The 27,772-nt window shown below is 39.3% G+C and overlaps 2 protein-coding genes across 2 annotated transcripts in view; one reads left to right on the forward strand and one right to left on the reverse strand.

Annotated features, from left to right (window-relative positions):
- LOC134748947 (gamma-aminobutyric acid type B receptor subunit 2) overlaps window positions 1–27,772 on the reverse strand; it is a 320,538-nt gene that overhangs the window by 114,890 nt on the left and 177,876 nt on the right. The window lies entirely within an intron of this gene.
- The window catches only part of LOC134746221 (putative fatty acyl-CoA reductase CG5065), a 36,333-nt gene that overhangs the window by 746 nt on the left and 7,815 nt on the right, over window positions 1–27,772 (forward strand). Inside the window, exons 2-9 of the mRNA XM_063680551.1 lie at window positions 3,529–3,645; window positions 4,466–4,588; window positions 5,119–5,244; window positions 18,004–18,151; window positions 19,853–19,954; window positions 20,141–20,327; window positions 22,345–22,448; window positions 23,384–23,513. Coding sequence (XP_063536621.1) covers window positions 3,529–3,645; window positions 4,466–4,588; window positions 5,119–5,244; window positions 18,004–18,151; window positions 19,853–19,954; window positions 20,141–20,327; window positions 22,345–22,448; window positions 23,384–23,513 — 1,037 coding nt within the window. The remainder of the gene's footprint in view (window positions 1–3,528; window positions 3,646–4,465; window positions 4,589–5,118; window positions 5,245–18,003; window positions 18,152–19,852; window positions 19,955–20,140; window positions 20,328–22,344; window positions 22,449–23,383; window positions 23,514–27,772) is intronic.

Genomic DNA, 27,772 nt, shown 5'->3' on the forward strand with positions numbered 1-27,772 from the left:
TTTCTAATTCCCTGGTGTGGTGAAAATTTATTATTTGTTATACAAGGGTGCAAAGTTGTATTTTACCCGCGAGTGTTTCAACACACAAGAAGTAAAATAGGTACATTTGCACCCGTGTCCCGTGTGTAACACAAAACTTTTCACCTCGCTATAGCGAGGAAAGTGCAACATGCAAAAAACAGCCCTTTAAAAAAATAAATCTTTATTTGTACACATTACAATCATCATCAGGTTAATTATAATCATCATCAATATAGTATAACATTATGTAAAAAATTTGTTGACAATGTTGACATTTCTGACGATGCGTTTTGAAATTGCATCGACTCAGCTTGTGCATTCAGAATTATATTCAACATTATTATAAAAAAAAACAAATGTTTCTTATGGAATTTTAAGGTTTATGAGTTAAAATCATGAAACATAGCTAAATTTGGTATTTTTTATTAAATTCTGAAACCATTTATTTAATGATAATTAATATCGAACGAACCATTATTAAGAGCGTTTTACGTTTTGTTATCTGTCAAAAGCTACTTAAACACGCCCCAAGGCCAAATTACTTTCCCCACTAGTGGATGAAATGCGTTTTTACCCGCTTGTTTTAAAGGATAAAAGATGGCTTTCCGAGCTAGTGAGGGGAAATCGTTCTTTGTTATACAAGGGTGCAAAGTTGTAATTTACCCGCGAGTGTCTCAACACATGAGGTAAAATACATTTATGTATCACACTCACCGCTGGGCCTCGGCCATTGAGAGTCAAGGTGAGGCATTAGCAGTTAGCCTAGATATAGCGAAGGCGTTCGATCGGGTCTGGCATCGAGGTCTCCTGTCGATGTTACCATCTTATGGATTGCCGGAGGGTTTATGCAAATGGATCGCTTGCTTTTTGTCTGGCAGACGCATACGACCCGTAGTAGACGGAAGCTGCTCCAATAGCATGGACATTAACGCTGGCGTTCCGCAAGGCTCTGTGCTATCCCCAACGCTGTTTTTGCTGCACATCAAACACATGTTGTCTATCGACGACATTCATTGCTATGCAGTACTGTCACTGGGGATGCCTATTACGCAGGCCGTGCCAACATCCCTCGTTCCGTGGTGCTGGAGAGTCGTGAAAAGCTTGTGTCGGATATTGAGGGCACTCTATCCAGAGTTTCGGAATGGGGCCGGGACAATTTAGTCCGATTCGACCCCACTAAGACACAAGTTTGCGCGTTTACCGCCAAGAAAACCCCATTTACTGTGGTCCCACAGTTCGAAGGCACAGCCCTTACCATGTCAGGGAGTATTGGAATCCTCGGTGTCGACATCTCCAGTGACGTCCAATTCCGTAGCCACCTGGAAGGGAAGGCTGATCTGGCATCCATAAAACTCGGTGTGCTCAATAAAGCGAGGCGATACTTTACTCCGAGGCAAAGACTGCTGCTATATAAATCGCAAGTCAGACCCCATATGGAGTACTGCTGTCACCTTTGGGCAGGAGCACCTGGATGCCAGCTTGGACCCTTCGACTCAGTCCAAAGGCGCGCTGTACGAATCGTCGACGATCCCAAACTCACAAGCGGTATTGAACCTAAGGAGAGACTTCGCCTCCTTGTGTGTGTTCTACCGCTTGTACAATGGGCTGTGCTCTGAAGAATTGTTTGACATGATGCCAACGGCCGCTTTCTATCACCGCACCGCTCGCCATCGGCAGGGTGTTCATCCTCACACCCTAGCACCTAATTGATCGCGTACTGTGCGGTTTAAGAGGAATTTTCTCCCGCGTACGCTTCGGCTGTGGAATGAGCTCCCTGCCGGGGTTTTCCCGAGGGGCTAGAGTATGGGGTTCTTCAAAAAAGTGTACAGGTTTTTAAAGGGTCGGCAACGCGCGTGTAATATCTCCGGTGTTGCAGGCGTCCATAGGCTACGGTAACTGCTTACCATCAGGCGAGCCGTATGCTTGATTGCCACCGACGTGGTATAAAAAAAATTACTTTCCCCACTAGTGGATAAAATGCGTTTTTACCCGATGGTTTTAAAGGATAAAAGACGGCTTTCCGAGCTAGTGAGGGAAAAAGCATTTTGCCCCAGCTGAAACGAAGACCTTCGCTAACGCTCGGTCAATAAGTTATACCTTATTCAAAACTAAGTATGTAAAACTAGAATATCCCATCCAAAACACAAACTATGTATAATATTAATACCTAAACAAGAGTATTTAGGGGTCGACAAACTTGGCTATAATTAGTTGAAATGAAACCAAAGAGTTACTGATTGTAATAGAGAAGTAAAGTTTAAAAAAAAAACATAATGCTAGTTTTACAGCCTATAGTAGATGGCGCTGGTCTGCACCATATATTTTTGGTAACCGAATCGTGAAACGTCAACTTTTGACAACATCTCGTCTAGCTGTCAAATTCGAAGAACGAAATTGTCAGCAAAGACGTTTCACATAATCTTTTTTTTAAATCCCACCTTTTGCACAAATCGGACTAATTTGAGTCTAGCTCTTAGCCTAATTGAACTACCTAATTAAAATTGGTATCGGTTTAAAGAACGTTTAATTACCTCTACATTGACATATTTCTTTTTCCAAAAAGTATTACTTATATGAGGTTTAAACTTTAAAAAATAGTTGCAAATACAAGTTGAAGGCCCTAGGTTATGCATGTTTGCAAAAACACTTGTGCAACATATTAACATATTTTAGCATTATTAAATGTACTTTTTAATTATCTTGAACCACTGTAAAACCTGATAAATGGCAAAATGGCTGAATTCACTAGGCATAAATACCTAACCAAACTCATATTAGAACTATAGTGCGCGATTTTAACTTTAAATGGTACAGTAACAGTCGTTTCCGTTATTGATGATTATTTTCTGGCTTTAGTTATCAGACGAGCATTAAACACAGATTGTTGTTAAGGAACCCTGATCTGGTAAGTGGATAAGTATTATCTGACTATTTTAAAACCATTCTTACGGTAATGAAAACGCGCGACCCGTCAAACAATTACTTACATCTTTTTTAAACTCATAAGAATACAATTTTTTGTAACCACAAAATACGTTAGTGTAAAGGTAAATAAACGTTCTTTAAAGGTCAATTAGGCTATGAGCTAGACCCAAATTTAATCCAAAATTAGTCCAATTTGTGCAAAAGGTGGGATTTTGCAACTTGTATTTGCAACTTTTTTTTAAGTTTAAACCTCATATAAGTAATACTTTTAGGAAAAAGAAATATGTCAATGTAGAGGTAATGAAACGTTCTTTAAACCGATACCAATTTGAATTAGGTAGTTGAATTAGGCTAAGAGCTAGACTCAAATTAGTCCGATTTGTGCAAAAGGTGGGATTTTTTCGATAGCGAATCTATGAGAATTGTAAGGGGGAAATTCAAAGGGCTAGTGGGGGTAACGGCAGGAACCCCCTACAAGGATCAGAAGTCAAACTGTGGTCCGCAATTTTTGCAAACGAACTTCTCATTGGCCTGCTCTATAATCAATGAATGTTTGGTTGAAACAATTTTGTTTATTTGCAGGCACTCTTGGAAAAGCTGCTGTACAGCTGCATAGGCATTGACAAGATTTACGTTTTGATGCGCCCTAAAAAAGGACTCAGTCTAACCGAAAGAGTACAGAACATCAGTAATAGCTTAGTAAGTATACAAAACAGTAGAGCTACTTTCACTTTTCCTGGATTACCATCAGCCTATACCTACTCGATGGATTATACCTACTCGTACATATCTTGTTATACGGCAATTATCGCGGAACTTATAAATAATATATAATATTTATTTATTTATTTCCCGCCTATTTCCCGGAGGGGTAGGCACAGACCACGGATTTCCACTTGCTACTATCCTGACATATCTCTTTAGCTTCCTTCACTTTCATAACCTTCCTCATACACCCTCGCTGGTTTAGGGTGCTCTTGACCTGACCTCTCTTCAGGATTTCCCCGATCTGATCAGAGGAAGTCCGCCGAGGTCTACCCCTTCCAACTCCCGCTTCTACTTCTACCTTATACACTTTCTTTGTTAGCCTTCTTTCACTCATTCTTTCCACGTGTGCAATCCATCTCAACATATCTGTCTCAATTTTTGTCACTACATATTCTTTAGGTCCACACTTTTCCCTTATATTTATATTTTAATATTGTTATGTGCTTATATTAAGTTGCCTTTCACCTTTTAATATTTGTTCCGTTCTCATTTTCTCAAAAGTTAGCTGGAAGAGATCCCTTTTCGGGATATTATGCTGGCCTTTGTACATATACTTACATCCGTTACTTGCCTTATGTGTAAACTTGTTTATGTGCAATAAAGTGACATACAAACTTACGTACTACGTACATACATAGGTATATAGATTAATAAACTTTATTAGCCGATTTCGGGATGCGTACCTATAACGATGCAAGCATTCTATGATGACACACTCTTGCTATTTTCAAGTTGTTTATTAAATTTTCAGGTGTTTCAAAGGTTAAAGAGCAACAGACCGGAAGATATGAACAAAATCATCCCCGTAACGGGCGATCTGAGTGCACCCGGCTTAGGTCTCAGCGCCAAAGATGAAGAGGATTTGCTCAATAACGTAAATATTATCCGTGCTCTTTAATTTTAATTTATTCTTCAACGCCCACCATGTTGAGCGGCTTAGCTCTCGGTCACCTTGGCTCTTGGACCCGGCTCTTGGCTTTTGGACCACGCGGGGAGGTCCTGTAGCGCCGTAACGCCCACCATCTCCTATACAGAAATCTGTATCATGCAGAAGGATGTTTGATGGGAGTTGCTATCCTTGAACCTTCATAAGTCAAGCGAACCAGACGGCATATTGTGCTAAAATTTGCTCTTGAACTGTGTCCCGTGTTACGGAGCCTATTCACGCTCTCAAGCAACAAAGAGCAGCCTTTTGTGCTCCCTGTGCCTAAAAGGGGCAATAGATCAGACCCATCAAATTACAGACCTATCGCTTTTCACTTATTTTCACTGTCGTTGGGCGAAGTCCCCAAGTACAACGACAACAAGCTTGGGTCATAGTCTTGAATAATAAGATTAAACCAAAGTCTTGCCATTATTTTTTCACTTGTACTCCAAGGTCTAAAAATAAATTATGTATGCTAGGTGTCGGTGGTATTCCACTCCGCAGCCACGGTAAAAATGAACGAGCCACTCCGAGTCGCTCTGGCCGTCAACCTGGAGGGCACCATCAAAGTGCTGGCACTGTGCAAACGCATGCGAAACATACGTGTAGGTTTTCTTTTATTTTGTATGTATTTTTTAAAATCTAGGATTAATAACTATATACAAGTATAGCCCAATATAATATAACGATTTTATTATATAGGTACCTATATTAGGATATAAAATCAAAACTATAGCTATTAGCCATACACGTACGGATTTGTCCGTCGGATCTGTGAGAAAGATGTGTCCGGCGGACACATTCGTCAATATATGGCGAAAAATTGACACAGATATGTGCTCAAAACCGATCGGCCACGGAGCAGACAGATCCGAGAGCGAACTGCGCGCGTGTGCGTAGTAACGGATGTGTTCGCCGGATCGCACCTCAGTTTACTCACAACACAGTGTTTTGGACATATTTATAGAGCTTTATAGGTCTTTACCATATTTATGGAACCTCAAGGACAAGAAATTGTACCTAAACAAGGATCTTAAACAACAAGGTTACAATCAATTGGTCGAAAAATGTAAATTCTTCGTAGAATTGATCGTGTGTGTGAAGCAAGGATGCCTCCTGTCTCCGCTGTTATTCATAATTCTTCTCGACGACGTGATGAGAAAAGTGACCGAAACACCAAGAGGCATTAAATAAATAAATAAATAAAACGTTTATTAACAGGCAAGGATCACCCATGAAAAAATTACAGACAACTACAATTACACTATTTAACACTAATCACTACTTAACTAAGCTTACAATAAATAAATTGCAAATATATCACAAGTACATCATACGACGTTATTTCCGATTCTCATCTCGGTGTACAGACAGCCAATATCGGAAAAATAGGCTATCCGGATCCCTAAAAATGGTTTTCAAAATTTCGTTCTGTGAGCGCCCCAGCCTCTCCCAAAAGGAAGCTACACGTGCCCTCATCACCGCGTTTAAGTCCGGCACACGCGCATCGGTAAACATGCCGGACGCGCTGCAGCAGCGTGGCAGCCTCATGAGGGCGCGAAATGCATTATTGTATTGCACCCTCATGCTGCTGTACGACTTTCGTCGAAAAGCTGTCCAAAGTTTACAAGTGTAAAAACACTGGCAATATGCATTGAATTAACTGGGATACCAAGGAACTGGAGGATCTTGATTACGCCGATGACATCATGCTGATTTCGCAATAAAAATAAAGAGAAACTTGAGAGCCTTCAAGAAGAAGCTGAAGTCGTGGGCCTGCGAATCAACCGACGTATGACTATCAACAATTTTTTATTTATTTATTATTGTGAACAGTTTTCTATATTACTATTATTACGTGTCATAATTCTTCTTCTTCTTCTTTCTTCGTGCCTTTTCCCATTTCATTTGGGGTCGGCCCTCTGAATATTTTTCCGCCATTCGGCTCTGTCACACGGGTCAGCTGGGATTTTCTCTGTCAGTCTTTGAAGGTTTCTCCACCAAGTTGCTTTTGGGCGTCCTTTAGGTTGTTTACCTGTGTCAATATTTAATGCGATTTTAACTGGGTGGTCGTTGTCCCGGCGCAAGACATGTCCATACCACCGCAATTGGCTTTCTTCCAGTTTTTCTGGAATTGGTGCCACTTTGAAGCTACCTCTTACATACTCATTTCTGACTTTCTCCAGTTTAGTTACCCCTCCATCCCACCTGAGCATTTTCATCTCAGTCGAGTGATCATGTGATTATGTGTCATAATTATTTGGATTAATTTTTGAAATGGCTAATTATGGTTGTATAATTGCAAATATTACTGATGTTTGATTTTTATAATATGTGATCTAATTTTAATTTTAATTTATTCATTTTACAATATTGTAATCTGGTGCTAATCTTTATCACTATTTTTTGACATGTAAACCGGTTTTATAAAATAAATGACTATGACTATGACATTCGAGTAAAATCAGATTGCACGGAACCTTTATTGCTCAAAAACGATCGCCTTGAATCAGTCTCCAAGTTTGTATATCTCGGTAGTACACTTACATGTGGGGGAGGTGCAGACGAAGACGTCGAGAGTAGAATTAAGAAGGCAAAAGCTGCATTTGCCCAACTCAAGCCTGTTTCGGACTCAAATGTTCTTACTCGCCGCGTTAAAATCTCCCTCTTCGAATCCATCGTCAAATCCGTGCTGCTCTTCGGCTGTGAGACATGGAGAGTGACTAAGGGGCTGACACACAGGCTATAAGTGTTCGTCAATAAGTCCCTCCGGTAGATCTTCCGCATTTTCTGGCCGAGGACCATTAGGAATGAGGATTTGTGGAGTATGTGCCGACAACCTCCGATCGCCAAAGAAGTAGCGCTGCGGAAATGGAGATGGATCGGACATACACTTCGAAGAGGAGCTGCGAACAACGCCAGTATCGCAAGCGACAACTCTATTGTGCGGGAGATTCTAAGCGAGGCAACGAGTGAAGTCGCAGGTGAGAATATACGATGATAAAACACCCCTGCAGCGGGCAGAGCTTGCGAACCTGCGGCAAAAGCTTAAGGAACGGACAGAGCGAGGTGAGGCTAACCTTACTATAAAATATGTTAGCAGCGGTGTGCCAATCATCATTAACAAAAAAAACCGGCCAAGTGCGAGTCGAACTCGCGTTCCAAGGGTTCCGTACATTACACAATTTAAACAATGTATTTTTTGTGCGAAATGTCTTTAAAAAAACCCGTAGGGGTCTTATCAAAAACTATAAGTAATTAAGTCCGACTCACGCATGACTGCACATTTCTAATAGGTTTTCTGGTGATCTATAGGTAAAGATCTATTTTGTGTATTTTTTTTTTTAAATTTGACCCGGTAGTTTCGGTGATAAAGGGAGGGGAATGGTCATTTTTTGCCTATTTTCTTGAATAACTTCTAAACTGTTTATCCTAAAATTATATAAAAAATATATTTGAGATTCTCACAATGAGCTCTTTCATTTGATATGTAACACTATATAGTTCGACAAACTTTATTTTTTAATTTTCTCATTTACCCCCCAAAGTGGCCCCCGTGTTTAAAATTAATTTGTTTTCGTTACATGTCCATCTTTGGGTCACAAACTTACATATGTGTACCAAATTTTTAACTTAATTGCTCCAGTAGTTTCGGAGAAAATAGGCTGTGACAGACGGACGGACAGACAGACAGACAGACAGACAGACAGACAGGCAGACAGACAGACAGACAGACGCACGAGTGATCCTATAAGGGTTCCGTTTTTTCCTTTTGAGGTACGGAACCCTAAAAACTAGCCAGCCGCAACCCATACAACGACCTGCCCTTTATGTATACCAATTTATGCTCTCTTCCTTTCAAATTTGATTTATTCTTACTGCAAGTGAACAGGACCAATCCAACTATCGTAATCGTATCAGAGACTTGGCTGCACGGTGGAGATAGAAATTGCACTTTTGCCATTCCTAATTATAGTCTGTATAGGCGGGATAGGCTAAGGCGCCCTAGGTTGCTGGGTGGCAAAACGCGAGGTGGTGGCTATCTATGCCAGAGACTCTTTGAACGGCATTCCAATTATAGCGCGGAAAAACCTCAATTACATGTGTGATGAAGTAGTGGCGTGCCTAGAGTTTTGGAGTAGGGCAAGCCGAATGATATGTTTTCGTAATAACTGCCCAATCTTCACTCTTCGGACTCAAATGCATCTGCTCGCATATCGAGGCGAGCTAAATCATAGCGCACTGAGGGCATACTATTACTAGATAGAATTTTACAAACATATCAGCAATTTCAATGAACATGCAAGAAACACACAAGTCGGGTGTTGGTTTTGGCGCGGAAATGATATCCCGTTTTTCCACGAAGTTTAATGACTTTACCTTGCCTTCGTTGAGTAATACCTGGACGCATTGTAGCGATGCTACATACATTGATATACAAATTGATATACAAGAGAACCTACCATTAAACCTCCAAAACATCAATGTCGGATTTTCAACAAAATAACATGTTTTCCAGTATAACACTTATATAAAACTAAAGCATACCTTCTCAGCTGTAGGTTGAGTATATCCAGCCTCTTAATCAGCTAACTTCGAAGAACAGGTTAAGAAAAGCACATGATCTTGGCGAAACACAAACACTGTACAGAACTTAGCCAAAAGCATATCAAAATATTCCTCGCAGTTCACTGAAGCTATTTAGATCGGTCACGTTTCGAGTTATTTAGTATTTTCAAAATCATATATGAAATCATTTGGTTGGAGAGCCGGCAGTAAAGTTTCGAACCAACGTGATACCGCGATGAGATGCACAATGGTTTCCCATAAAAGTGATGCTAAGTCCGAATTTGATAGTCTGCCACGGCGGAACTGGCCGAAAGTACAAAAAAGATAGCCACTTCCGGTGCGAAAAAGGGGGGGTCATTTAACCCATCTGATACTGCAATAATAGCTATGGAATCAGTTAGAAATTTACTGGTAGATAGAGAAAAGCGAAATCTGCCAGTATGATTCCTGCCGGAAGTGCTTGGCATACGCTCTCAAAGGTGACCATCGGGACCCCTAAATTAACCCATCTGATACCAGCATGAAACCAATTCCAGTCGGTAGATATGAACCTTCTATTCAGGAATATATAGGTATAAGTCTGCCAGGGCGTTTTCAGCCAAAACACCTTGACATACGAGATTTTGTGGCGCAACATCCGTGGTACCCGTATTTCGGAATTGTACATATTACGGACATTTCAAATACTGCAGGCTTATTAATTTATTACTCTATGCTTATATTTGTATATTATTACGTTATTAATAACATATATTTCAAATTTATTAATATACACAATATAATTTGGGCATTAATTTAATACCTGCTTACGGCTTTGTACTTCTTTGTTTGCCTTATAAAGGTGCTAACAAATTAGCTACCGATATCTTTACAGTTGATAGTACTCGGCTCCTGAAGTATATGTAAGTATGAAACATTATAGGTTTTATGATGTTATTTCGAGAAAATTGGAAAACAAATTTGCTTTGTAAAAAAACTCTGTTAATGAGATAATTAAATGAGACCTCATTGAACAGATTCTAAAACCTCTTTTAAATATAAAACGTAACTGGCCACTTCACGTTGATAAATGAAATGACACGTTGACAATGACATTTAAGACAAACAAGCAGTTAAATACATGATGATTATTTTTTAGATATAATTATAGTTTATTTATTTTGTTCGGTAAATAAAATAAAAATTATGAGAAAATTTCTTAATTTCTGTTAAAAGTTAATTGTTCTAGTGTAAAGTACCATCTCGTAAAATTTCTGTAGCTAATTTGTTAGCACCTTATATATAAATATAAAATAATTTTAAATTATAATATCCTTTATTTACCAAAATGAACAAAATTATTATTATTACATACTTATTGTAAACGGGTGTGAAAAGACAGGATTATCAACGTCAAGGAAGATTTTTACCAATAATCCAAATATGAGCATTTTACATCATTTTAGGGTTCCGTACCCAAAGGGTAAAGACGGGACCCTATTACTAAGACTCCGCTGTCCGTCTGTCCGTCCGTTCCGTCTGTCACCAGGCTGTATCTCATGAACCGTGATAGCTAGACAGTTGAAATTTTCACAGATGATGTATTTCTGTTGTTATTTATAAATATTGGGAGTATTATGGGTACTAGGCGAGGATATACATACATACTTATATAGATAAATATATACTTAAATACATAGATAACAACCATGACTCAGGAATAAATATATGTTTTCATCACACAAATATATGCCCTTATCGGAATTCGAACCCAAGACCATCGGCTTTGCAGGCAGTAAGTAGGGCAGACCGGTCGTCAATAGATTAGTTATCTCAATTTGTAGTGTTATAAAACAACACCCTGAATGTTAAACTACGTCATTTTTGCGTCAACGTCAAGAAATGTAGGGGAGAGGTGGGAATGACGGTATACTTAATGTTTCAAGTCCAATAAAACTAAAAATGCTATTCTTTTTAAGTTTTTGTTATTTTTATTATTATCTTTGGTAATCAGTTTCATAATCAACACTTACTAGGACCTCTCTAGTTAGATAATTAAATTAAAAATAAATTTAAATGGCCAAAAGTGCCTACTCTCCATCTTGCCCCCCAGGTATGGTAAGATGGGGGAACCCCTACCGGACAAGATAAGAATGATTCATAGAAATATTATATTTAGGGCCTAAACAAAACTTCAATTTTTGGATATTGGGTCCATCGTCTAATACCTTCTCACGAACTGTTTTACTTTTATTTCTTAAGTCGTCTGAGAGACAGAAAATGTGTTTACAGCTAACATGTACCCCATCTTCCCTTTATAACAGCATCCACCGCTTTTTTCTTGGCCTCTAACCACTCTCCTCTATTTGACTTTCTTTTATACTTTTTCACCGTTCTACAAGAGAAGAATAAATAAATTCAAATCCGGAATTCTTCATCAGTTTATCGCTTTAAAACTACGGCCGTCAACCCTATCTTGCCCCATGTGCCTAATGAAATTCGAAAGTAAAAAAAAAACTGTACTTGAAACCAAACAAGTCCTTAGCTGTTGGCGTGATTGCTGGGCCATAGGAATAAATTAACAGTATATATGTGCTGGTGATAATAAAGAAACAAACGCAAACCAAATAAAACACAAAAACCGGCCAAGTGCGAGTCGCGTTCCGTACCATAATACCATTACGCAAAAAACGGCAAAAAGTCATGTTTGTTGTATGGGAACCCCACTTAAATATTTATTTTATTATGTTTTTAGAATCATTTATGCATCAATTGTGCATTACAGGTAATGAATACAGGTGTTATAAACAATTAGTTATAGTTTGTTGTTATAGCGGCAACAGAAATACATCATCTGTGAAAATGTCATCTGTCTAGCTATCACGGTTGATGAGATACAGGCTGGTGACAGACGGACAGACAGACAGACAGACAGACAGACAGTGGAGTCTTAGTTATAGGGTCCCGTTTTTACCCTTTGGGTACGGAACCCTAGAAATAACAAGGAATATGGCAAAAACAGTTTTGTTGAAAATAAATAATTAACGACACCATTTGTCTAGCCGGTCACTGTGCGAACTGATTGCCATGATGGCGACGCATCGTCATGCACTAACGGGATTCTGATGGTTGGTCAGTCGTGTCGCCATATAAAGCCGCTACCCCGTCTTACTCGTCTTGCCCCTCTCTCCCCTACATAAGATAGTGATTAGACACACCAAATAGGTGAAAAAACGCCTCAAGCGTAAAAGAAACCACCAAAAATCATTTTATGTCGCATTTCAAGCCTGATTTAGTTATGAATACTAATACCCCCTTATTCGTAAAACTTTACGAGCCTTAATTAGTTAAATTATGTTTTATCCTTTTCTTACAAATACATAAGTCAAAATGACAGACAAAGACAAACGATTCATATAGCTAATTCAATGACTATCAATCATATTAACCACATTATTTAATTTATTTTAACTTAATTTATTATAAATATATGTTATTAATAAATACTTATATACAAATATAAGCATAGAGTAATAAATTAATAAGCCTGCAGTATTTGAAATGTCCGTAATATGTACAATTCCGAAATACGGGTACCACGGATGTTGCGCCACAAAATCTCGTATGTCAAGGTGTTTCGGCTGAAAACGCCCTGGCAGACTTATATATTCCTGAATAGAAGGTTCATATCTACCGACTGGAATTGGTTTCATGCTGGTATCAGATGGGTTAATTTAGGGGTCCCGATGGTCACCTTTGAGAGCGTATGCCAAGCACTTCCGGCAGGAATCATACTGGCAGATTTCGCTTTTCTGTATCTACCAGTAAATCTTTAACTGATGCCATAGCTATTATTGCAGTATCAGATGGGTTAAATCACCCCCCCCTTTTTCGCACCGGAAGTGGCTATCTTTTTTGTACTTTCGGCCAGTTCCGCCGTGGCAGACTATCAAACTCGGACTTAGCTTCACTTTTATGGAAAACCATTGTGCATCTCATCGCGGTATCACGTTGGTTCGAAACTTTACTGCCGGCTCTTCTACCAATTGGTTGATTTAAAAACGAGAATTGTAGGTACATCAGGCAATGACGTTTATCTGTCAAAAATTGAAGTGACAATTTTCACGGTTTAGTTCTACGCACAGATAAACGACTGTAAATAAAACGAAGTAAAGAATGGCATTAAGTATATAATTATTAGTAATAAACATTAGTCTTGTAAAGTAGTATTAATGTTAACAAATATATATTTTATTTGAGCATTATTCGAATTAGAAAGTAGTTCGAGGTGATTTGACGTTCGGAAGGCAAGGGAATGGAATGTATTGGAATGTAATTGAATGTAATGCTATCTGCGAAAAAAATATTTTTTCTTGGAGGTAGACATGCGCAAAATGTGTCACTAAAAAGAAAAGATTGATATGCATCTTTCATACGCTGTGAAGTACTTCACTCTTTTAGTTCACTAGTTCAGTTTAGTTCAGTAGCTCATAAGATCCATCTATATCAACAGTACTGGTTTTCTATCTCTCATTCGCGGATATATTGAGTTGAATGAAGGATTCGATTGATAATTTCGTTCAATATGAATGACTCAAATAAATGAATTTATGAATCGAAAGTTTAAACGTGGCGTCCTTGTCACTCTAAGCGAATGAGCAAGTAAATAAAACGATAATTAAACTGAACTGCTGAAGTAAAGAACTAAATAAATCCGAACTGAACTAGTGAATGAAAGAGTGACATCAAGTGAAGTACTTCATTTGAATCTTTCATTCGCGAACTACTCATGTCTACTTGGAGGAAAGACAGATTGGATACGGGGCCGACGGGGTGGGCCCGGGACGGAACGTTTTAGCGAAGCTCGGAGAACGGACAAACCATTGTTCCCTGCCGCCTGATTAGGCCGGGAGGAGCCTCTTAAATGTTAAGTGCGGGTAATTCCGCGTGTGATTTACTGTGGTGCGCGTGAGAAACGGACTCGTTATCGCCACCACCCGCCACGGCAGGATGGAATACCGCGCCCCTCAGCGCGCAGGTGCCCGCCGCCAGCTTTCCGGCGTGGCGCAGTGACGCCATAATCTACGCCGTAGGACGCAGTTCCGGCTCGCAGGCTGCGTGTCTCAGGACGATGCCAAGGCGCTCTTAATGCGAGCCCCCACACAAAGGGCCAGCCCTTGCGGCCTGTCCTCAGCCCGGCTTTGCTAAGCCCGGCTTGACGGACGCCCGCACTTTTCGGCCGGCGCTCTGGTCGCCGCTACCGACATCGGGATTGTGCCAGCAGCGACGCCCATGAAGGTTTCGTGAGTGCACTAACTTTTGTACCTTATTCCGGCCGGAATTTCTCGTCCCATTTTACCTCGCGACCGCTAGTGTAGAAATAAGGGTGTAAACTGACCACTGCCCTAGCGGCCATGTATAGTAGGGACCCTCGTACTGACCAATATTAAACTGCATGTCACTTATCTGGCCTTGTCAATTGAAATCTCCCTGCTAGGCTTCCAGCACCGGTTTAGATGTAACAAGAGGTCCTTGTACTCCAATAGGACAATACTCTGCCGCAGGCATATCTAGGCTTTATTCTAAATTCACCATAGGTTCTTTCGATTCTTTACAATCTCCTTTTTATTTACTACGACACAGCTTTTTTATACACGACAGCATCTCATACCGTCACAAGGAACAACTTAATCCATTGTTAACGAATTAGACACTTATAAACAGCCGCGGCGCGGGCTGTGGCTTGAATTTAATAATACGTATTTTTGTGGCGCGTGGTTTAAAAAATAATCTATAGGTATATTGATCTTAAATATCACTACGTAATTTCGGTAAGGCATCTAAGGCAAGCCCGGCTTTTGGGCTTGTATGGAAGTACCGCCACTGTGATGAAGCTGAAGCTCTCTACTTGGATGTTAGATTTGACTCATACCACTTTCTTGTAGTTGGTGTGTATCGCTCGGACAACGAACCTGAATGGTAGACGCGGGACTCCAAATCTACTTGAAAATCTGCGTTTAGCATCTGAACAACACTTATTATTGCTGGCGTTTTAAATTACCCTGAATATTGTCTGGCCTCTGTGCGCTGTGCAGAAATTGTCAGGAGCTGTCTGGACAGTAACCTCCACCAGTTTGTATCTGAACCGACTCGCTTCCGCGTCAATAATGCACCTTCCCTGCTTGACCTTGTTATGACCAATGAAAGCTCTCTTTGTTTTACTATAAGACTATAACTCATCAGCCTCCTATTGAAAAAAGTGACCACTGTGTACTGACATTTAAAATTCTATTGTTGGCTCAACGAAATGCCCCTAGGATTAAGCAGAAGTTGCTTTATCATCATATAGTCAGTAATATCAGTCTTGTCCAATGCGCGCAGCGACATAGACGCATTGATATGTAATTAAATCATTAATTGCGAAATTAGCGCCGAACAGACTCAACCCATCGTGAATGAGTTCCTCGCCTTCCTGCAACTAAAAAACAAGCTGGTGCAGGAAGGAGCGATGGATGCAGTGACTGCTGTCCAGATGAATTCGCGTGTGTCGAGTTTCACCGTGGAAGACGTCTGTGTAGCGAAGCAAGTGCTGTGCCAGTCCCTTGGGATCGTAGGCACGTATGTACCTCACCGGAGAGGAGATGAAGCCGGGAAGAAGTCCCTTGAGGACATAATGAAAATCCTGAGGGAAAACAAGGATCGGATTCCGGAGTTTGTGGCGACGGGTACCCCAATCCTGCCGTCGTGTGCTCCGGATAATGTCGACGTTCGCCTCTTGTTTAAGGAAATCGTGGCCCTAAATACAAGATTAGCCGAAGTTATTATGAAGTTTGAAGCTAGCCTAGTCACTATCGCCGAGTTACGCGAAGAAATTACATGTTTGCGGAATACTCCAACTCGGTCGGCGGTTTCAAATTTCAAGAGCGATTATCGACCTGACATCGAGTCGAGAGATCGAGTCGGTTAGTTTACGTGCTGCTGACACTGTAAAATGTGCCGCACGCGCCGCTGCACCACCCGCGTACCCCCCGCGCGTGCGACCGTCTCCTGTCTCCTCCAAGTCACGTCAGCGTGCTTATGCTGACGTTGCCGGTCAGTCTGTCGCAGCTAACCGGGTCAACGCGCCTTCTAAGGCGTGTAAATCACGGGCTCCCCTTTTAGAGAAGTCCTCCCGCACCGATGTGGATAAGGAGGGATTCACACTGGTGCATGGAAAGGAAGAAAAAGGCACGCAGGTCGCCCCGTAAGACTCTGTGTGGCACTGCGGAGCCGGTTAATTCCGGTCTACGGATTGCAACACCGAGTAAGGCGCTCTACATGTCTCGACTGCCTGTTTTAGATACCTACATTAGGGACAGAATTTAAAGTTACTCTTGCAGAATTTATTCAAAACCACGCTCCTCTGGTCACAGTAAAACAGAATAAATACAACAAACCTTGGATTAATAAAGACATAGTGGCAAGAAAAACGATTAAGATGGGACTCCTATAAAGTAAGCAAGACGGATGAGGATTATGAACGGTTCAAAGCAATTAACAACCGGTGTGTCACAGAGACTGGTGGAGAGAAAAGTAAGGGTCGGTATGAAAAAAATAACATATTATCAAATGGTGACAAGAAATTCTATGCCCACATTTGCAGGCTCAGTGCATCTAGAGTGGAAATTCCGCCTGCAATTAAGTCCCAGTGGAGATACTTACCAACCCCATAGACATTGCCAATGCTTTTGCTGTTGAGTTTCATAAAGCATACTCTCAGGAACCGGATTTTACTGTACATCCTATAGTCGATAAGGTGGGTCGTGTTTAGACCGTACTATATTGTGACATACCTTTCACATCAAAGCAAGTTTTTGATGTCCTAAACACCTTGGATGTTAACTCCGCTGCTGGCCCTGATAGCTTTCCAAGCCTTTCCAAGCATCGGTTTTTTTTTCTTAAAAAATATATTCACAATAACATCTAAACTATCATCTGACACAGTATCAAGCGGAAGGCGATGATTTTTTTACGTGTTTCGGTGGCTGCCATTCCTTAACACACCAATGGAGCGGCAGCTGACGTCCACGAGGGTTCATCATACATATAGCCGTTAACCACTATACGAGTTTTCGCCCGGGAGGCGATGACTGACGAAATTTGCGCCTGGCCCGCGGTCTATTATTCAACTTATTCATAAAATTAAGGTACAATTATAGAAACCATAATAATTGTAAGAAATTAAGTGATTACAAATTTAGATCACATTTGTTGTTAATTAGTTAACCTACCTATTCTCACTGTGATTATGTAAATCAAAGTTTATAATACGAGTAAATATTGTTGATTGGAATTATAATTAATGTTTCATTAATAATTCTGCTTTATGAAACCGGGCAACAGATTTTGTTCCATGTGTCCCACGCCTTACGTTATCAGTTTCGTTACAGCAATTATCAATTTCGTTTATTCTCAGTTTAGTTACGAAATACAAAAGGTACACATATTTTCTGCAATTCACCCGGATCAGATCCGAGACGTGTCCGGCGGACCAATCCGTGAGTGTATGGCTATCTTCTATCTATTCCTGGGACAGATAAGATACCGGAAGGGATTACCGACTTAAAACTATATATATATATATATATATATAATAGGTACCTATGTACTTTAAACATGGTTTCCGTTCCATGACACAATTATTATGAATTAATCATAGAGAATAAATCGCACCGTACTCACTTTTCTAATAATAAAATTAAACTATCTAGATGACCGTACGATGTATTTATTACCTATGTGTGTAGGTACTCGTATTTCACAAATTATCTTTTCAGGCATTTGTCTACGTATCCACAGCCTACACCAACACGGACCAGCAAGTGGTGGAGGAGAGGGTTTACCCCCCTCCAGCGAATATCGACGCGGTCTATAAGTTCCTCAGAGAGCACGGCGACGACAAGGAAGCAACCAAAATATTTCTGAGTACCGTATTAACCCTTAATAGTAGATTTGCATTTTGCACAAGTCATGTCTGATATGGGTATATTTGGTATCAGTGCATTCAGTATGGTGTCCTGAACACAAAAATATGAGATGATAAGCGCGAAAATGGTGGGGGTAGGAACTGTGACGCCATAACGACTAAATTGAGCTCACCATGTGCTCTATGAAATCACCACCTGGTTAAGGGTTAGCGTTGAGAAAACCGGAAAAAATTAATGTTTTTTTCAGAAGTTTATGAAATTTTCGTTTTATTCCCTTTTTTCGGGATTTTAAAGAAAAAAACTAATAAATCAATTTTTTTTATTTATTTTTAATCACTCTCACTGTCATCATATACTTCAATCATTTCTGTCTCCATGTCGTCGCTGCAGTCCGTTTGTATGTGCAAATTCGCCCAAATAAAGATTACGTTCTGGCAATAATCGATTTCTATCTCTGGTATTGATTGTTTCCAATGTTCCCAAACACCGCTCTTTGGACGCGGCATTTTTACCAAATAGTAGAACAATAATAATCGTTATCAATACCAATCCCACAACAAATATATCAGTCTATGTTTAGCTTTTAATTAGAAATGAATGTGTTCGATGTTCGATAAGATATGATAAAATGTCTTCGAGTGATTCTCAAAAGAGTGGCATCTTAACCTGTCATCGAGTTTTTGAATTGAATGTATGCTTATTTTCTGTTTTTCATATTAAAAAAATATATTTATACATAAATAAAAACAACGTTTATCGAGGCAAAGTCATTATTTGTATTTAAATTTAATACTTATATTGAAAAATAAATAAAGAGTATCACTTTTTACTGTAATCTGTCTTGTCCAAATGCATCGCTCCTACAGTTTTAGTTCTTTAGATTCTATAAGCACCAATTGATGTTACTAAAGTATCATGATATATAATAACATAAACAATACCTTTTAAAATGTACGTTGCACGGGTCTCACAGTTTCACTTCACTCGCTCGGAAAACCTCAGTCTATAGCGCGAAATCTGCGTGCAAAAGTCTATTTTATCCGCTAGCGTGCAAAAGTCATTTGAATTTCGAATACGATGATTGTAATTGTCTGTGGTGCATGTATCTTTTTATTGTTTTTCTTGCATCTCGCATTTTCCTCGCTGTGGTTAGGTGAAAATTTGTGTGTTCCGCACGGCTGCAAAATTAGTTGGCGTCTCGTGTCTTGAAAGCCTCGCTACGCGCAGGAATCTATCTTTGAACCCTTCGCGTCGCTCAGGGTTCAATCTTAGATTCCTTCGTTCGCTTAGCTTTCAATTATAACACTCACGCCAAATAACCACTTTGCAGCCTTGCATAACAAATAACTATTATACTTATCAATTTTATGTACAACTTTCAAATTGAAAACAAGATTCGTTTTTTTCAATTAGTTTTTTTCGGTTTTAATCGTTTATTTCTGAAAAATAAGAGCGGAAACTTTCGTGATTTTTTTCTATAAATTTCTGAAAAAAACGAATAGAATGGAAAAAAACGTGAATTTTTCCGAACTTTTTCAACGCTATTAAGGGTTAAGTAACTCAAAACTATAAATTTGTAGGTTTTTTTTTTTTAAACTAACACGTGCATATGCTTTCATTTTTCTTTGGGAGATTGTGTTCAATTTGAATTTCTTTGGTTTGTCTTTTTTTCTAATATTTGGGTTCTCTGTGTTTGCAGATGGACGGCCAAACACTTACTCTTTCAGCAAATCCCTAGCTGAAGCGTACCTAGCAGAACACCACGGAGATGTGCCCACAGTCATTTTGAGGCCATCTATTGGTAAATACATGACCACCGTCATTTTTACATTTTCTAAATGCTTCGAATATAAAAGTACCTAACGTAATTTAACATATTTTTAGTTCCTTTACACCCTCTACAGAGTAAAACAGATAACCTATTAAATTAACCCTTCTTAATATTTGTTAAGTACGACTGAATAATGTGTTTGTTTTGTTGTTACAGTAGGAGCAGCGCGTAGTGAACCGCTGGCAGGTTGGGTGGACGCGTGGCAAGGCAATACTATACTACAGACTAATGTGGCGAGAGGCTTCCTCCGGGTCCTTTTTTGTGACGCGAAAGTAGTTGCTGATCTAATTCCGCTGGATTGCGTGGTCAATATGGCTATCGTGTCCGTCGTTCACTCTAAACAGTAATAGAACATTACGATACAAGTGCGAATTACCTATTCCCACGCGTCCCGTACAACGTTTTACAGTACATATAGCTGATATAGTGCTTGAAATTTTCGACATAGGCACGTAAGGTGCTAATTACCGCACTAGAGCGGTAAAGTAATACCATAAACCATATATTATACCATATATACTGTAATAATAGTACCTACATTACGACACAAGTGCGAGAAATAGAAAATGCGCAACGAGAGGCGATAAATTAAAACACGACCGAAGGGAGTGTTTTAAATCGACACGAGTTGCGAATTATCTATTCGCACATAGACAGAATAGAATAAGATTTATTCGTAAGCACAAATAAACAAGACATTACATAAATAAAAGAAAACATAACTTTAGAACTTAACATAGACTTCTTGAAAAAAGCAGGATATGGTATTTGTAGTAAAACAATAACCAGTAGAGAACGGTCGCATTTTTATCGCCTGTGACCATGCCTGTCACGTTCTAACAAGTGTGTATTATCATCTTTATTATCATCTTTATTAAATGATCACAAATAAAAATTAACCCAAGACGCACAACTTCATTCGACGCAATAGTAAAAGAAAAGAAAAAGTGAATAATCTTACCAGCAGCCGTGTGAACATGCAATGAAAGAAAAATGAAACATTCACTCAAGTGAACATTCATTCGAGTGAACCGTCTGCTCCCACCGTTAGCTGACCATAATAACTTCTTACTAACCGTTTCAGTTATAGTAGGGTGGCCGAACAGGCTTTAGGTTACTTTTCGCTCATGTCGTCTCAGACATGGGTATATTTGGTATCAGTACATTCAGTATGATGTCCTGAATACAAATATATGAATGACAAGCGCGAAGGTGGTGGGGGGTAGTTGCTGTGACGTCATAAAGTCGGCAGTACAAAGTTTTTTACTTTTTTCTTTTAAACATACCACGTGGGGTACCAAATAAAAGGGCTTTGTGAGTAGATCACAAATATATAACATACTGTAACATTTTCACTACTTGGTCTAATAAATTATTAGCAAACGTTCAAAAATAAGGAAAGTACTTATTCTTTTTCTTTGCTCCATCCCACTTTAGGTGGGGTCGGCTCTCCTAATTTTTCGGTGGCAAGACTGCCTATCTTGGATTGTCAGGTCGGGTAAATTCAATTTATTAGTTAGTTTGGTCATTCTGGTCCACCATGTCAGCAAAGCATGTTTCTTTTTTATGTACTATGTTGTGGCGTCAAATAAATGTATTTTCTTTCTTTTCTTTCTTTCTTTCTTTCAAAGGGCATCCGCGGCCTCTCTTACGATCCGGGAGGCAGACAGCTTTTTTGACCACATGTTCTTCGTCCTTACGCATTACGTGGCCATACCACCTTAAGTGACTTTCTATTCGTTTTTCGGGGATAGGGGCCACTTTTAAGCTACCACGGACATAATTATTCATTCCGGACTTTGTCGACAAAAAACCTGACTTTTTACATATACCTATATATTGTCATTTTCAATTTATAGCAGTTCAAAGTCAACTGTGGATTGTGAATTTTTTGAACGTTTTCTAATAATTTGTAAGACCAACCGGGCTAGCACATGATTGGCGCGAGAGTATCTCGCCGCGACATAGACTACCCGTCCCTCTTTCATTCATACAGTTAGTAAAAGACGGGTAGTCTATCTCGCGGCGAGATACTGTCGCGCCAATCATGTGCTCGGCGTACAGGTAGTGAAAATGTTATATATTTGTGATCTACTCACAAAGCCCTTTTATTTGATACCCCACATGGTATGTTTAAAAGAAAAAAGTTAAAAACTTTGTACTGCCGACTTTATGACGTCACAGCAACTACCCCCACCACTTTCGCGCTTTTCATCTCATACATTTGTGTTCAGGACATCATACTGAATACACTAATACCAAATATACCCGTGTCCAAAGCGACATGAGCGAAAATCGATTTCTAGAAAACGTCTACACAAAAAACCGTAGTAGACCTTTAACTATTTGTAACATTTTAGAGGCAAGGTGTCGGTCTACAATTGCTGTACAAGCGAAGTCAACCCAATGACATGGAGAATGATGTCCGAATTATTTCTCAGGGCGAGCAAGGCAGATAATTTTCGTAAGTTTTTAAAAGTTAAAAGTATTTAGTCGTATGGCATATTTTACAATATAGCCAATTACATAGATAACATTTTACAGTTTTATCGCGAAATAATAAAGCGGGTCCAAAAGAATACAAATCGAAAAAGTTATGTCAACATTTAAGCTATTGCGCCACGCTGCTGCATCGGGTGTGAGTTGCAGCAGGTTTTCTCTACTCTTTAGCTCCAGTGTATGAGTGCAGAGGGCAGCGTTCAATTATGTGTTCTATGGTTTGGATGTCCTCGCCGCATTTACACAAGGCTGATCCTTCCATTCCATCCCCACTTGTTTACATTGAAAGTATACAAACTATAACATATATTCATAAAACTTTTCAATCCTCAATTAGTTAATTTATGTTTTATCCCTTACCGAGTTACCGAATTCGAATCCGGTTACCGAGTGGAGTGGGACCCACGTAACACCATCGATGGTGCAGGGCGGGGTTCAAGTAGACCGAAAAGGAGATGGCGGGACTTGGACGCATTTTATCCGGATTGGCGGGAAAGTACAAACGACAGGTTTGAGTGGAGGAAAGGAGGGGAGGCCTTTGTTCAGCAGTGGGACACTAAACTTGGCTAAATAAAATAAAAATAATCCCTTTCTCTAAGACAAACGTTATATTATAATAGCTAATTGAGGGTTGTGATGCGTTTATGAATAACGCCTTAAATCCGTGTTTACCAACACTTTTTGCCTTTTATATTGGTTTCCATGTTAAAAATACATAATAATTATGCCTTGTAGCAACATGCTGATTTTGAGGCTCATTAGTTAGGTCTTAAAAGGTGTTCTCAAGTGAGCTATGACTTATTTGACATTGTCCACTTGTCCAGTTTCATTAGTAGGCATAGGCATAGGCAGTTTAAGCACTTAGCAAAAGCAATGGACAAAAAAGGTTTCTTTTTTCAGATAAGGTGCCATTCCCGGGAGTAGTGATGACCAGATCTCCTGTAAAGTTAGCGGTAGGCAGTTTCTGCCTCATGACTGTACCAGCTTATGTCTTGGACGCGTGGCGAATGGTCAAAAGGAAACCAAGCAAGTACGTCACACTCTAGGCAAACAATTTGGTTCTTTTGGCTGACGAGGAATTGCGTTGCATCGAGCAACTTAATGCAAAAATAAGAAATGCGTTACTACTAGTTAAAAATTCTGTACCTAACTGTAACATTAGGTAAAGGCAGATTGGTGCCGGTGGAGACCCTTATCCTGTTACAGTTATTTAACTGCGATACGGATATAGTCTACGGACCATATTGACTAGAACTGCTTGTACAACTACAACAGAATGCGTGCACAAGTTTCTGCTACTCGGTGTTAAAAAAAACACACCTCAACGTACTATAATGACTAATGAGAAGCGTATTCTTAATGGAATGATGGCAAGGCTTAGCTTTGCACTTAGCCGGACTTATACCGAAAACTATAACCACAAAGAAACCCAACTTCCTTTATACTTAATATAAAAAATACTAGCGACCCGCCCGGCTGCGCACGGGTGCAATGCTGATGTATTATACATATAAACCTTCCTCTTAAATCACTCTATCTACTAAAAAAACCGCATCAAAATCCGTTGCGTAGTTTTAAAGATCTAAGCATACATACTATAGGAACAGACGTTCATCCAGACAGCAGGAAGCGACTTTGTTTTATACTATGTAATGATAGTGAAGTAACTGTTTAAAGGATGAACATTATCTGAACACGATTAATAATATCAAACCGCGATTACAATGGAATTGAGACGTTCTCAACGGTAGAGTATTTAGAAAACTAAAATTACTTTTTTTCAAGTTTTTATTTAATTTCCATGTTTGTATACTTTGTATGTACTTACATACGTATGTTCGGATCAAATCTTGCATTCTAAATTAGACCCACTTCCCATTATTCGATTGAGCTGAAACTTCACGTATGTACTTGCGTAAGTTGGGTGATAATGATAATGCAATATTATGGTACCATAGAGCTGATCTGATGATGGACACCAGAGGTGGCCATAGGAACTCTATGATTAAATAACGCAACCCCATTGTGTTTGGATTTGTTTGAATTGTCTAGATAAGTATCAGTTCACAGTTGAAAGAAAGGTACAGTCAGCGATATATGCTTGTTTCAAAAATAATTTTTTTGACAAAAACTTATTCATGACAATGACGTTCCAACGCAAGGAATAAAATTAAAACCTACTATACAATAATTAAGTAACATACAAATCGTACACATAGGCAGTGTTGGACGAACGTTAATGCAACTGACCATTAAAAAATAAAAGTTAACCATTGAACAGGTTAATTGCCATTAACCATTGAAGGAAAATTAATTATCAATTGCATTGAACATAATTGCCATTAACATTAATTTATTTCGAACCACTAACAATTAAAAATAATTAATGGTTATTGCTTCACAAACTATTAAAACCAGGCAAGTGCGAGTAGGACTCGCCCACCGAGGGTTCCGTACTTTTTAGTCCTCAGGTTCGGTGCAATTCGAAACGTAAGGATGTATTATAAATTCAATACACGCGATATAATCCGTTTTCATAGTTTTATTTCATAATTACAAATGTGAGTGATGATTAACAATTAACAAGAATACTCGTAAATATCGTAATTTTATAAAGATGAGAGATATAAGCAGAGGGCGGAATTGCTCATGGCAAAAATCAAACGTTAATAGAGTTGGAACGTTGAATTTTATCGACTTTTCAGCTATCGATAAGTTCAGTCACCTTAAAAAAATCCGGAAATGTGGATTACTAATTTTTTCCCATGGAATGTTGCAACAAACGAAAAATATTATCAAATCTAGATAAAAACTATTATCGTTCTTTACCTCTTTAAACTCAGGTGAATGTGTTTTACTCGTTATGTGAGTTTCAACGCAATATTTTTTTTAGGTGCTTTAAGTGAACCTTACATTTAGAGCAGTATATTGTTGAGTTGTTTTCGTTGTAAGTAAGACAAGGATATGTCTTTCTCCATTTGTTAATTGTTTTTCTTTTTGGATTTACCATTTTTTTTAAACTTGAATTAGTTGCAAAAAGACTAGTGGCAGAAATTACAGTTAACTGCCATGCAATTTACTTTTAATCTAATCAAAGAGGTCAAATGGCCACCTAGCTAATCAAAGAGGTTAATGTTAAAGTCAGGTGACTGAACTTATCGATAGCTGAAAGAGTCGATAAAATTCAACGTTCCAACTCTATTAACGTTTGATTTTTGCCATGAGCAATTCCGCCCTCTCGCACGCTCTTTTGGTCACCCGACTCGTCTTGATGAGCAATTGGAAGAGCAGTACCTAAGATAGAGCTGATGCTGAACCCTGGCAGTACATAGTGGAACTCAGGTTTGGTGCAACATAGGCACACGCTGTTTTGGTAATCAGACTCATCTTGATAAGCACTTGGGAGAGCAGTACCCAAGATAGAGCTGATGCTGAACCCTGGCAGTACATAGTGGAACTCAGGTTTAGTGCAACATAGGCGCACGCTGTTTTGATAATCTGACTCGTCTTGATGAGCACTTGGGAGAGCAGTACCCAAGATAGAGCTGATGCTGAACACATACACACATACATACATACATAGTGGAACTTAGGTTTGGTGCAGCATAGGAACACGCTGTTCTTCTCACCTGACTTGTCTTGATGAGCAATTGGAAGAGTTGTAGATGCTGGGCACTTGGTCTGCATTTCCATAGTGATTTCAGGGTCTGCGGATAATCATTGTGGAGTTTTGTATCTAAATAGGGTTATTCAGCCTTCGATCTTTAGAACAGCCTATTAATTAATAGAATTAAGGCTAAAAATTATGCCCTATGTAGCCAGATCATAGAATTTGGTCATTTCATGAAATGCCATTTCAGAATTGATCACTTCGTGACCAACCGATCATTTCATGAAATGATTGCTACAAATGATCACTTCTATGATCTGACTCGACACTTACAAAAGTTTGAACATAGATAAAACAGTAAATCGTTGTTTCTGGCATACACAAGTTAATTTCCAAGGTCGTAAATACACGTACAATTGTAATACAAGACTTATTTCCTAAGCAAAGCAGTTTACGTTCCTCGGGATCGTAAATAAAGCGCATTCAAAGAGTTTTGCGACTTGAAGCAGACATTTAGTGCCGCGAGGAACGTGAACATTGTGCAAATAAGAGACGCGTAGGTAATACTTGCTCGAAAGTATTCCAGACGTCTACAACCCCTACGTCTTAAGTATCGCCATCCAAAATAAATAAATATACAATACTGTAGTGTATTGGCGTCTCGAGCGCTTACGTCATAGTGATGTCACTGACAGGAGTCAGTCGATGACAGACCGCGTGCAGAGCAGTCGTGTCACGTGATGCTTGGGTTAGCGAGCCGTTGGAAATACATTATGTCGTATGATTTACTGTGGTAAATACAGAACATTGCATGTGGCTATGTTGCACCGAACCTGAGTTCCATTAGGTACAGCCAGGGGTCAGCATCAGCTCTATCTTGGGTACTGCTATCCCAAGTGCTCATCAAGGCAAGTCGGATGCCCAAAATAGCGTGTGCCTATGTTGCACCAAACCTGAATTCCACTAGGTACTGCCAGGGTTCAGCATCAGCTCTATCATGGGCAAGTGCTCATTAAGACAAGTCAGATGACCAAAACAGCGTGTGCCTATGTTGCACCGAACCTGAGTTCCACTAGGTACTGCTAGCCTTCAGCATCATCTCTATCTTGGATATTGCTCTCCCAAATGCTTATCAAGACGTTTCGGATTACTAAAACAGCGTATGCCTATGTTGCACCAAACCCGAGTTCCACTAGGTACTGCCAGGGTTCAGGGTCATTTTGTTGTCTCATTTTAAAATATCACGATCTTATAATATGTCAGTGAGGCTTGTGTTAATATGCTTATTTCTATTTAAAATTTTAGTAGTACCAAGCATTAGTAACATTAGTTATTAGTTTGTGAAAAAAAATATCATTAAACTTTAATTACAATTGAGAGTAATTCTAATTAATATTTAAAACTTTAATGGCCATTGACGATCCATGTAATTCTTATCTAACTTTAATGCAATTGATGCGTAATGCAATTGATTAATTGCGGAATTAATGGTTAATGCAATTGATCAATGGTTAATTAGAATTAACCATTACGGCCAACTGCACGTAGGTACAATTGACTTTTACAAACTTAACCGAAAATCAATCACTTATTTGTCTCATTACCAAAAAAGTAAAATACGTGCATGTAGTAGATACGTTATATATGGTCGACCTTCACCCATACGTCTGACGGATGAA

The sequence above is a fragment of the Cydia strobilella genome, chromosome 1, assembly GCF_947568885.1.
Source record: "Cydia strobilella chromosome 1, ilCydStro3.1, whole genome shotgun sequence".
In the NCBI taxonomy this organism is placed as follows: domain Eukaryota; kingdom Metazoa; phylum Arthropoda; class Insecta; order Lepidoptera; family Tortricidae; genus Cydia; species Cydia strobilella.